This window comes from Plasmodium brasilianum, chromosome 11, assembly GCF_023973825.1.
Source record: "Plasmodium brasilianum strain Bolivian I chromosome 11, whole genome shotgun sequence".
Lineage (NCBI taxonomy): Eukaryota > Apicomplexa > Aconoidasida > Haemosporida > Plasmodiidae > Plasmodium > Plasmodium brasilianum.
The window spans coordinates 1,033,359-1,047,302 of record NC_090124.1 but is presented as its reverse complement, the minus strand read 5'-3'; the positions used below and the strand labels follow the sequence as shown (position 1 = coordinate 1,047,302).

General features: G+C 23.4%; 1 protein-coding gene across 1 annotated transcript; it reads left to right on the top strand.

The window, feature by feature from the left end:
• Nucleotides 1–5,670: 5,670 nt before the first annotated feature.
• MKS88_003690 (protein kinase PK4) lies at nt 5,671–13,503 on the top strand (the record flags this gene model as incomplete). The annotated part of the gene is made up of 1 exon (XM_067216804.1): nt 5,671–13,503. The coding sequence occupies one exon, from the start codon at nt 5,671–5,673 to the stop codon at nt 13,501–13,503; it is 7,833 nt and encodes a 2,610-aa protein (XP_067072502.1).
• Between the last annotated feature and the right edge of the window lie 441 nt (nt 13,504–13,944).

Genomic DNA, 13,944 nt, shown 5'->3' with positions numbered 1-13,944 from the left:
CTGTCCAAAATAATAAAGATATTTTTTAGACATTTTCTGATTAATAAAATACGAAAAAAAAAGAAAAAAAATAGAATTGAACTACTGTTTTTTTTTTTTTTTTTTTTTTTTTTTATTTCAAAAAATATGAACAGCTAAAATACATAAAAATTAAATAATAGTCATGAAAATTCTGAATTTTAAATTCATTACAAATAAAATATTTTAATGTTTAAAAAGAAACAAGATAAAAATAATAAAAACAAAAAATAATATATTAAAAAAAAAAAAAAAAGAAAAGTGTATAAAATTTACAGAATATTAATGCATTTATTTATAGGATAATGTTTGTAGAAATATGGAAAGCTTTTTTTTTAATCTACATAAAATTTATATTATTTATAAAAAGTTATGACATATTAATATATTTTTTTTTTTTTTTTAATGAACAACCGTTAACAGAATTGCGCATGAGTAAATTTTTTTTTTTTTTTTTTTCATAACACACTATTTAAATTACATTCACATGATCCTCTATGAATGAAAGGTATTTTAACATTTTAAAAATTAAGATATTAAAGAAAGAAAAATCTATTTAAATGAATATGTCTAGTTTTTAAAAGATATGCATTTTGTGGAATATTTTTTTTTAGAATTTTACTTAAATAAAATTATATATACTTTGAAATTTTTACACATATAACATATGTAAATGCATACTTTTTACCATATAAACCATTGTATACTAAGCTCCTTTTGAAGATAATGCGTTATGATAATCTAAGTGTTATTTACATAAATATATGTTCGTCATTTTTTTTTTTTTTTTAACAGCTTCAAAAACAATTGTAAATGTAAAAATTAAAAACAAAAAATAAACAAAAACAGAGTTATATGATTTTATATGCATATGTAATTTTATTTTTATTTAATATTTAATTCATACAAATAAAGCAAGATGTGTAAAAATTAAGTGGTTACATAATTTAAGAGTAATGATTTCATATTAATCATATTTTAACAATAATATTTAAGTGTAAAATACAATTTACAAATGTAATTAGAAGGGATATTTTATCTTCATCGTTTATTTTTATTATATGTAAAATAACAAGCTCATTTTATTGTGTAGAGGTTTTTGTAAAATTGTTTAATTTTTTAAAAGTATAGGACCTAGCTATTTTCTATAATTACATAAATATACGTATTCGTGTCTTAAGCAAAAAAAAAAAAAAAAATTATTACCTGAGCAAGTTGTAGACGCCGATTGTTTCTACATTCACATAATAGACTCTTTTTAGTAAAATAACATCTATTTTTTATGACCTGATTAGAAAGGGTTATATTAAAGTTTTCTAAATAACTTATTAATGTGTGAAAAAATATATAAGTAATATATAATCCAAAAATTAATTTACTGTTAAAAAAATTCTTTTTAATTCCTATATGTACGTACAAAAATTATTATAAGAATTTTTTATATGCTTATAAAAAAAGGTAGAAATTATTAATAAAAACAATATTTACATACGTATATTTAGATCCTATTGTTACTAAGAAATATACTTTTTACTGAATTAAACTATACATCCGTTTTATAAGAAATGTAATTTTTTGAAAAATGGGGAAGTTCGCATATGAATGTATCATCATAACTGAAAATATTTTTTTGAAAAGTTTTCATTATTCGCAATATGGCTTGTATTGGCAACTTTTCACAAAAATTCTTTAATTTCTAACTATAAATGTTTATGTATTTAAATTTGATGTTTACTCTCTTTTACATTCCTATCTCAAAGAAAGAAAAAATACCAAAATAAAATATAAGGTAGATAAAATTTATTTTTATACATAAAATTTTTTATTCCTTTTTTAAATATACAAAAAAATTATGGTTTAACTGCAAAGCATAAAAAGGTTTTGGGAAGTTACAGAAATGTGAAAATCATTTTTGCGTAAAATAATAGATGAAAAAAAAATTGTTCTAAAATATAAACATGCCAATTAGTGTGTTACATCTTAGATTTTTTTTTTGGAATATTTACTAGTCCGAAACATTCAAAATTAACAATATAATACGTTTTTTATAACTACAAATGATATTTACATAAATGTAAAAATTAACTCCATAAATTTAAAAAGGATGCGATGATGTACAATATAAAGTAGCAATAACTAATTAATTCCTGTTTTATAATACTTCATTACGGGAAAAATGACTTTATCGCATTTTTTTCCTCCTAATAGCGTCATTTTAAAAGAAAATATATGAACTTATGTGTAAGTAAATGTTATAAATTTCAAAAAACGGGAGTATACTTACATACTTAACGAATGTAAAGATTTTAGAAAGTTTAAGGTAAATCTAAGAATTGTTACTTCTACTGGTAACTGAAACAATAAAAACAGTGTGCACCTAATAATGTTATAAAAATTTATAGATATATTCTTTCATTTTAAATTTGTATTTATAGAATTTTTCTTTATTCAATTTCAGTAGAGATGAAAGAGTTTATTATGTATTTTAATATAACTTTACATTTTGCCTTGAATACCTTAACAAAAAAAGGAAAAAATTCAATGTAATAAATTCTGTTCTAATAAAATCTTAAGATAGTAAGATATTTTATTAAAACGATTAAAATAAGGTGAAAGTATATACCATAAAAGTGATACTACAATTTCACATAAAATTTTTAAAATTTCTTGTTCTTAATAAACTTCTTCAGAAATACACAGATAAAAAAAAAAAAAAAAAGATTTAATGTATATTTTTTAACAGACCTTTGGCTTATTTGAAATATGCTGAATCAGTTTTTTCATTTATTTAGGTCATTAAAAACTTATTAAAAATACTTTTAAAAGATTATTTTTCTAATTTATATATATATATTTTTAAAATAATGAACTCAATAAAAGGATAATAATTTGGAAGGTTTAAAACACATATTTAAAGTTTCATTGCAAGCTGAAGTATAATAATATGGTATAGGTGCTACAGAATGGATTATATAATACTCAAAAGAATGTGCACAACAAAGAAAAATTTACATATATATATATATATATAAATGAATCTAATTTATTTTAGGCAAGTTAATGAATTAAAAAAAAGAAAAGAAAATTAATCTAATTTTATTTGATTTAATGTTTAAGTAATATCATTTTAAAATTATAATAAAAAATAAATAAATAAATAAATATTTTTACTATGATCGAATTTACATTTAGTGTAAATTCAAAAATATTTTTATTGTAGCGCTAATGCTAATAACTTTACTAATTTTGTTTTATTTTTTGTAATTTTGAATGGTACTCTTGTGAACACTTTCTCTTGTGAAATATGTAAAAATCTAAATACTAAAGGAATTTATACGTTATTATAATTGTATTGTGCATTTTATATAAATAATATATTTTGTGTTGATATGGGCAAAGGAATTTGTTTTTTTCCCATATTACTTCCACACTTTCCTAATATTTCCTTTTAACTTACTATTTTTCTTTTCATTTCCTTCTTTTTAAATTATATGCATTATTTGCTTATGTTTCAGATTAGAAATAAGCAAGAATAAGTAATAACCTTTTACGTGAATTATATATATATATATAACAATTTTTTTTTTTTAATGTTCATTTTGTCTCAATAAAAAGTATCTTAATGCACGAAGAGAGTTTGAAAAGATAAAAATTAAATTGTTAAAATTGTTGAAAAGATTAATCCATTACATTTGTAACAGGAATATACTTTTGTACATGTAAGAAGTATACAAAAATTTTCAAAAGATATAAAAGAATTTGAGGAAGAATTATGAACATTTAAAAAGGTTACAAGAACAATAAAAAAAATTGATAATTGGATCATACTTATAATTATATATATAACAGATTAAATATTTTATTTTATTATTTGTTAACATTTTTGAAATATATGAAACTCTGTTTAAAAAACACATTTTCTTTTTCAAAAGTTAGCAGCGTGTTTTTTGTTCTTTTTTCTTTTTAAATTTTCCTTTTTCCCTTTTAAATGTAATTCAAATTATATATATTGTTCATTTATTTTGGAAATATTCCTCGTTCTCTTTTATAAAAAATTTAGAGGAGCCTTAATTAATATAGAGATTTATTATATGCTTTGCAAACATTTCGAATGATTTAAAAAAAATTTAAATAATTATAATTACATTAATGTTGTTTCTACCATTAATTCCATTGTGTTAGAAGGTGAAATATACAAAATTTTTCTTAAAATATTAATATTCTGATGATGATTACCAAAAACAGCGGAGGGCTAAATTATCATTTAGCAAAATAAATTCAGTATGATAGCGAAAAAAAAAAAAAAAATATATATGTGAAATATAAAAAATTATATTTGGAAGATCTATAAATACATTATTTTTTATTATATGATTAAGAAAATTATTATTTGAAGAGAATTATATATTTATATTGTTTAAAAGAACTTTGTTATTTTCTGAAATACACAGAACTACCAAATTTGGCCTAAGAATTATATCGAATTTTTATGATAATATACAAGAGAAGCATAATAGTTCATAAAAGTAACCTAGCAAAGAAAAAGATTATTTGCCAGTTAAAAAGATAATTTTGAATATGGAAACGTTAATTTAGTAAAAGACAATGATTAGAAAAATTTGATTTATTTTCAAGTGTAAAATATAACGTTTATATGAAAAAGTAGTTATTGTTACTTGAAATATAATATTGATTATAATTATATATAAAAATAATAAATAGAATGCAATAATTAGTTACATTTTTTATAATACCCATATATATTATTATTTATATACTTACAATTGTTATTAAATATACAACGTATAATTTGTTAATTTATACCTTATATTACATAAATTTATGAATATCTCGTAGAAGAAAGAAGTTAGAGCATAAAAAATATCTCTTATTTATATTGAGAAAATACTCAAGGGTAGAGAAGCATAACAAAGAAATAAAAAAGGGGTTTATTGTATGTATATATGCGTACATATACGTATACATACATATATATATATACACATTTGTTAGAAAAATATAAAAAAAAATTCAAATACATATATGACAGTTATTAATCTTTTCTTTCTACATTTTGTAAAAAGGATTATTATTGATGCTCATGTACATAAAGGCAAAGTTATTAATATGTGCATTATAGAAAAATGCATTAGCATAAATAAAGATAACAAATATATATTCCTTTTAAATACTATAATTAAGAATTATTTATTGTATTTACTTGTTGCACGTATAATATTGAAAGAAAATATATCTTTTTAAAACCTTATTAAAGTTAATTATAATTATAATAAAGTGAAACTATTTTTTTAATAAAGAATATTTTAAAATTTTGACAATCATATATAAAGAAGAAAGAAACGAGAACAAAGTATTACATAAATATTTTGAATGTGTAAAAGTTTTTTTTTTTTTTTTTTAAAGATTTTAAATGGATTTTCAATAAATCCGAAAATATATATTATTTTATATTTTTGTCTTTTACTTTTTATATGTTTTTTTCAAAGCAAATTTTTATTTTCAAATATAAGAGAAGCATATACCATAAGGGATATACATAATTATGTACTTAATATTTTATCAAGAGACCTCAAACTTTATAGTGTTATAATTTATACCAGTAATGATAAATATGACTCCAGAAATATCATAATGAATTATTATAATTTTTTAGTCAAAGAAAGGAAAATAAATGAGGATGACGAATATTATGATATAGAAATGACACAAGGTGGGAGTTGTAAAAATGTAAATATAAAAGACGGTTGTACGGTTAATAGGAGGAACAAAATAAGTAAAAATATTAAAGAATATGCTATTGAAAATAGGAATCCTATAAGCAAAAAATGTAATGGCAAGAATGTGGAAAATTATATATTTAAAACAAAAATGAATGAAATGATTTTAAATAATTTAAAAAATATATTTGAGAAAATTGAAAGTATAGAGAAATTAACAAATGTGGATAATTATATTAATATGAAAAATAAATATGTGAATTATCATAAAACAAATTTTATGAACCGTAGTAATATTACTTCAAGTAATGAAAGTCGTGTCGAAGATAATAATTGCTTACATAATAATAATAATAATAATGAAATTTGTTCTACGTATTCATATAACAGGTTAAATGATATAGTATACAGAGATAAAAGAAATAAGGGAATATATGAAACATGTTATAAACGTTCTTCAAGTAATTGTAATAATGTTGATAATAATAATAATATTTATGAATATGTTAATAGGGGAAATGCGTACTGCAGTGGGCAAGAAAACATTTTGTATAGGGAGGATAACGTTTATTCTGATGATGATAAAAATTATAACAATATACATTATCTGTTCAATTACAATAATGTAGGGGCTAATATGTACCAATGCGATAATGAAATAAAAAACTTGGAAATATTAAAAAGTAAATTTGCACATTGGGGATTACGAACGTATAAATGTTTGGACTATACAAAGGATAATAAAATCTACAAAAGACTTCTAAAAGAAGAAAAAAATGGTGATTTATTTACGAATAATAATGTAAATTATGAAATAGGTAATAAGAAGGATTTTGTAAAGTCTTTGAAGCAAAATAATAGTAACGAGAGATCTGATTTTTTTGACCGAAACGAAATGAACAACTTATCGGAGAGTGAAAAAAAAGACAATTTTACCGTGTGTAAGAAAAAAGAAGAAAATATTTTTAGTAATAAGTTGAATATCACGAATAATAGTGAAAATATATTAAATGGGGATGATATAATAGTCTTAAAGGGAAAAGGTTTAAATAAGAATATAGAAGTTTTTCCTAGTGGTAACAATTTAGGGAATAAAAATATCTTATTTCCATATCCGGATAATAAGAATAAAAATGAAATGAATTTAACGAAATATTCGAGAAATAAATATTTCTATGGTCAATACAAATATGATGAGTCTACATATATATATGATCTTATAGTTTTGGATGCATCTGGACATATATATAAGGTTTCTACAGATGGAACTTATTACTGGAAATATAAGATTGTGAAGAGCATACATGATTATTTAAATTTTGATGATAACAAAAAAGAAGAAGGTTCTCATTATAAAGCTATAAAAGACGAAAGTGGGGATAACTTTACTTTTAAGGATAATTTTACAGAAAGCAAAGTTGACATAGATCAGGAATTAACATTAAAACTAAGGGCAATGAAAAGGCTACAATATAGGAAATATTTTGATATATCCAAAATAAATGCTCATAAGTATACTCTTATAGATGGTAAAAAAAAATTGCTTCAAGACCGTGTTAAGGATTTTAAGAAGAAAAATTATAATGAAAAATTAAAAAAAGGTAAGAATATAACTAAAAAGTTGCTTTCAAATTATAGTGGAGATTTATATTATGTGAATGAAGATAATGAGGCAATGTCTTTAAATATAAATATTAAAGATGTTGTTAATAATTCTCCATTCAAATCTCCGCTTTTTCCAAATATAGTATTCATGGGATCTAGACATTCAAGTATAATTAATATAGATTATGATACAGGAAACGTCATAAAGGAATACGATGAAACATATGATTATATATTGAGTAAAGGAGCAAACGCAACTTTATTAAATCGAAAGAACGAAAAAATAATAAAAAATATTTCAAACGAAAATGAGCATGCTTTAGAAAATGAACAATTAAGCGAATACGATAATAATATCCAAAGTTCAAATTATAAAAGCGAAATTAGGGATAAAGAAGTTGAAAGCGAACGTTATGACAAAATTGTTGGTGAGGATGAAAATGGACATAAAGATAAATTAGATGATCCTAAGGAAGAGGATTATGATGGATATGAAGATGGAAATGAAAATCAATATAAAAATCGATATGAAATTTATCCTCTATATAACGATATAATAGAAAAAGAGCATAATAAGAGTAACATTATCTATGGCATTCATAGTGAAAAAATCAATAATAAACAGATTTTGAGAAGGGATGAAAATAACACATTACTTAGTTCAAATGATACAGTGAATGAATATCACACAGGACAAAAATTGGACAAACATTCGTCAAAGGATACATTCAAAGGGGGAAAGGTTACTAATGATAAAAACATTGGTGATAACGACTCCCATAACAGTAGCAATAGTAATAGTAAAGGTAACACTAATAGCAAAATCAATAGTAATCATAATAATGTCGATGACACCAAAGACAAGTGGAAAATAAAATTAAAGAATGTGCGAAATGTCTTAAGGGAAGGGAGAAAATTCCCAATTAGAAAATCGTTTATGAGAATAAATAAAAGGAATTTTCTAAAAATGCATTCTTATAATACCATTTTAGAAGTAATGAAAAAGAAGAAGAAAAAAAAAAAAAAAAAGAGGAGAAAGAAAACAGAAAAGAGACAATTGCAAATTAGTATTGTTAAATGGATTATTGAAGCAGTTGATGAAAAGACATTGAAAAAAAAATGGATAACAACTTGGGTTGATGTTGGATCCATTTTTATAACTGATAGTCATAAAGAAGATATATCATTTATTAATACATTAATTGAAATTATGGGTAATAAGCTGATATTAAGACCGTTAGAAGTAGATAAAATGAACAAAGCTTATAGTATTTCTAAAAATATAAATAGTGTAAATGATGAAGGGATAGGTATTATAGAAACAAATTATGAAAACGATTTGGAAAATGAATTGCAAAATAAAATGAATAAAGCAAATACTAATGTCAAGTCCAAAATTTTTATTTTCTCAGAGGCAATATCTTCTGTTTTTGCTTTGAAGTTTAAATCTGCTTCAAATATTTTTACGTTAGATTTGATTATGAAACAGAATGGAAAGATGTTTCCAGAATATAATAATCTAAAAAAATTTACATATGGCTCTCTTAATTTTAACAAAGAGAATACATTGTTTTTACCTTTTTCATCTAATGATTATACCAAATATAATGATGAAAAAAAGGTTTCATATGATTTTGATGAGAATATACATTATGGCAAAAAAATATTACACCGACTAAATAATATATCTGTAAATATAACATCTATCGAGAAGGATATAAGATATCTTTTATCCAATATAATTTTTATTTATGATAAAAATAAAAAGATACCTATAAATTATATATACAAGATGAAATACTTAATACGTGAGTATCATAAGACGAAACAACAATTCTTGTTTTATTTACCAGGATTAGACAGGCAAAAACATTTGAGTTATTCTTATTATAATGATGAAAGTATAAATAATATTAATAGTAACACGGGTAATGGTCCTATCCACATATGCGAATATGTAAAAGAATTTATTGATTTGTATTTTGAAGAAAATGAAATATGCTTTGATTATTGTTCTGTGTTAAATATATGGGATAAGATATTCAATAATTATACTAGTCAAGAGGACTGCTTTTTGTTGTCAAATTTATATAGGGTTATTCAAAATGCTTTTGCTTTTAACAACAAAGATTTTAACAATTTTAATTATGGACATATGTTATCAGAAAATGGCAATTTCTTAGTTAAAAGGAGAAAAAAAATATTCAATGGCTCGAGGAGTCAGGAATTTAAGGAGATATCCCCCCTAAAGTATAAGAAAGGATGGTATTGGAGTATGTTCTATGCAGTGATGCTGATATTCGTTGTTCCTTTTGTATTTATATACAGAATGTTCAAGAAGAAAAAAAACAATAATAAAATAATTATGAAGAGGAAAAAATTAAAAGATTATGATGAAAATGAGCGCGACAGTGTATATAAATACGATGATGATATAGTAAAAATGAGCTACAACTTACTGCATGAGGATAACTTAAAACTAAAAAATATTATAAGAGAAAAGAATCATATGATAATGTCAGATAATGAATTAGGTATTGATATTAAAAAAGAGATTGTGACAAAGTTCGGCAAAGATGAACAACCAACATTAGTGGATATATTAGCTAGACATGCAAGAGACTCAGATAGTAGTAGTGGTAATAAATATTTTGATATTCATGATGTTAAATATAATTTACATCCATTACATTACTGGGGGGATAGATCTAAATATAGTTTACCTAATATGTCTAATATGAATAATTCATATAGAAACAAACACATTGAAACTATTAAATCTTATATTAATGAAAAGGATACGTTTTATACTTATAGAAGGAGAGCTGCATCACAGGATGTAACATATAAACAACCGTTTATTTTAAAAAGGAGAATAAGAAGTAACTACAAGTTAGGAAATAAATATAATAAAAAAAATTATACCGATAATGAAAAGGACAACAAGAAACACAATCGTGTGAAACAAAAACATATAGATGAAAAAGCTTTTGACAAAAAAGACTTCATAAACTTTCTGACTAATTTTAATAAAAAATTTATGAAAAAAAATTCATTGGTAGATCATCTTATGAAAATCAATAAAACTGCTGCTGGTAATGATAAGTCTAACCATAATAGTAGCAGTGTCAGCAGTAATGAAAACAGTAGTGCAAACAATAGTACCCACAACATTGAAAATAATAATGTTTTAAGTAATTCGGGTAAAAAGAATCAAGGTATGAGTAGTGATAATGAATATAAAAACAATTTTTTAAAAAAAAATGGATTAAAGAAGTATATTTATGAAGAAAATAAAACAAACGATGAGAAGAAAAATAAGATCAAATATTCAAAACATACAGAAAGTGACCACATTAGTACACATAAACAAAATACTCAGATGAAAAGTAAGACGGAAAGTATAGGAAATAATGGTACTGAAAAAATGAATACTAAAAGTTCAACTGCAAGGAACTTATCCAGTATTCAGACATCTCATATTCCTTATGATGCTCCATTAGCTGATTTTTTAGAAAATGGAAGATTTATGAGAACTTTTGAAAATATCTCTTTGATAGGACAAGGTGGATTTGGATCAGTGTATAAGGTGTCACATAGACTTGAACCAGGATCTCCTACTTATGCTGTAAAATTTATTTATTTAAAAGTTAGTTCATTAGATAGTGTAAGTTCAAGAAGATATTTCCGTGAAATTGCAGCAAATAGAGATATATATAGTAAACATGTTGTGCGTTATTACACTTGGTGGTGTGAGGAACCACAATTTCTACCCATGCATATATTACCGAAGGAAGTACAAAATTTAGTTAAAAGGAATAAAGATTCTTTTAAGAAATTTAGTAACAAAAATAAAAAATATGATTGTGTTTGCTCTGAAAAATTATCGTCTTGGGAGAACAAAAGAGTTGATTTAAAAAATTATAAGAAGATCATTAAAAAAAAGAATTCACGTCGATTTAAATTTTATAGTGACAACGATGGATTAAGTTATAAAAGAAACGATTACAACGTTTATGATAATGATACGTATAACAATAATATTAATAATGGGAAGAAAAAATTATTTTTAAGTGATAAAAACTTTTCAGACAATGTATATGCAAATGAAAACATTAAAAATAAAAGGAAAAAAAAAAAAAAAAAAAAAAAAAAAATAATCTATGAAGAAAAACAGAATGGTGAATTAAAAGGTAAAAACCATAAATATCCATCTGCTCGTGAGAAAATTAATACTGCTTATTTTAGTTCAAGTTTTCAAGAGTTTGATCCCTTTGATTATGGATATCTGAGTGAACAAGATAGAGATCTAATTGTTTTTGCCGACAATGATGAACCGAGTGCTCATAATACACGTCCACAAATAACAGCTTCGGGGGAAATGCAGTCAAGTAATAATGTTAATACGAATAGCAGCAATTATAGTAAAGGACCTCCAATCAACGCAGACACAACTCAAAATGAAGACGAATTGTTAATTCAAAGTGCGATAAAAAGTAATTTGAATCATATAAAGGATTCTAAACATGTTACTTATGACACTAAAGTAAATGATTCCCAACAATGCAAAAATTATTTAATGGAAACGAATGTGCCTAGTGGTAATGTTAATGGTATATCATCTAGTAAGACTAATTTTGTGAAAGAATATGAAGTTAAAAACTGTAACAAAGATGATTTCACTTATATAAATAACAAGGATAAGATAATTAATGGAGTTGAAACTGTTGATAAAAAAATAAAAAATATTAGTAACAAAGGTGATTCTACTACCACAAATGAACCAGCACAACATAATGTGGAAAAAAAAGAATGTAATAACAACAATAAAGAGAAAAAGAAAGTTGATGAAGAAGAACTAGTTCTAAAGGAAAACGCTGATAAAATAATAAAAAGTTACAAGAAAAAAAATGTTGGTCCAGAATTTTCAATAGTTTTGTTACTACAAATGGAATTGTGTAAAGGATATACACTTCGTAAATGGCTAGATAGATCAAATAGAAGTGATAAACCTTTACATTTTACATACTGTGATAAAAATATGAACCATCCATTAGAGTTTGATTTATTTAAACAGCTTATTAAAGGTTTAAAAGATATTCATTCTACATGCTTTATACATAGAGATTTAAAACCGGAAAATATCTTCGTAGACCCAGACACGTACACTTTAAAAATAGGAGATTTAGGATTAGTTCGATTTATTGAAGAAAAGAAAAGAGAAAAAGATTTAAATAATTTAGATTCTTTTAAAGACAATATATATACAGAAATTAACCACAATACTATAACTAGTCAAATATCATTAAAAGGTCAAATAATAGGAACACCAGGATATACAGCACCAGAGGGAGGAGCATTATGTGATGAAAAAGCAGACATATATAGTGCAGCTTTAATACTACTAGAGTTGCTGTGTCCACGTTTTAATACTATAATGGAGAGATATAAAAGATTAAATGACTTTCGAAATTATTATACTGTTCCTGATTATGTTAAAATTCATTTAAACCCGTGGTACATTTTAATGCTACAAATGTCTAAACCTAAACCTGCTGACAGACCATCAGCTGCAGATTTATATAGTAAAATAAAAGTACTACTGGATCCTCATCTAACCGATTTTGCTTTTAGTTTTAATGATATTAATAACGATGATGGACCGTATTTAGTTGAATCAAATGGAAAAAATTCCAACCTTCATAATGAGACCATTGACCAGAATAGTTCACGTATCAATAAGGTGTACAGCAATGGTGTTGACGCGAACAAAATAGGTAGTAATAATAATGTAGGTAGTAATGATGTGGATAGCATTAATATACGTAGTAATAATGTGGTTAGTAATAATATAGGTAGTAATAATAATGTAGGTAGTAATGATGTGGATAGCATTAATATACGTAGTAATAATGTGGTTAGTAATAATATAGGTAGTAATAATAATGTAGGTAGTAATGATGTGGATAGCATTAATATACGTAGTAATAATGTGGTTAGTAATAATATAGGTAGTAATAATCTGGATAGTATTAATATACGTGACAACTGTTTTAATAAAAATGATAACAACGAAATTAGTGCGAATAATACAAAAAAGGAGTCTTCAGTAAGTTGCATAAACTTGGAAAATTCCCATTAAGCTGTCGCAGCCTTTTGTTTTTATTTTTTTCCTTTTTAAGTGTTATTATATATATAGATATATACTCATGTAAATATATACTTTTGTATGTTTTTTTTTTTTTTCCCATTTTACTTTATTTTACAATAACCCAATTTAACCTTTTTAATTTAATTATATAAATGTTGTGATACCTTGTTATAATTTACCGTATATATGTGTTTATGTGTACGAATATATATATATATATATATGTACACTTGTTTAATTTGTAATTTACAATTTGAACCTTTATTTTCATAAACACATCAAAAATGTCAGCTCATGTTTGTTTTTATTTCATTTATTTTAATTTTTATTACTACCTTATATAAACTTACGTAATTTTTTCATTATCATAATATTATTATATTTATTCCCCCCCCCCTTCTTCTTAATTAGTGTTTATATGTTTTTTTATTT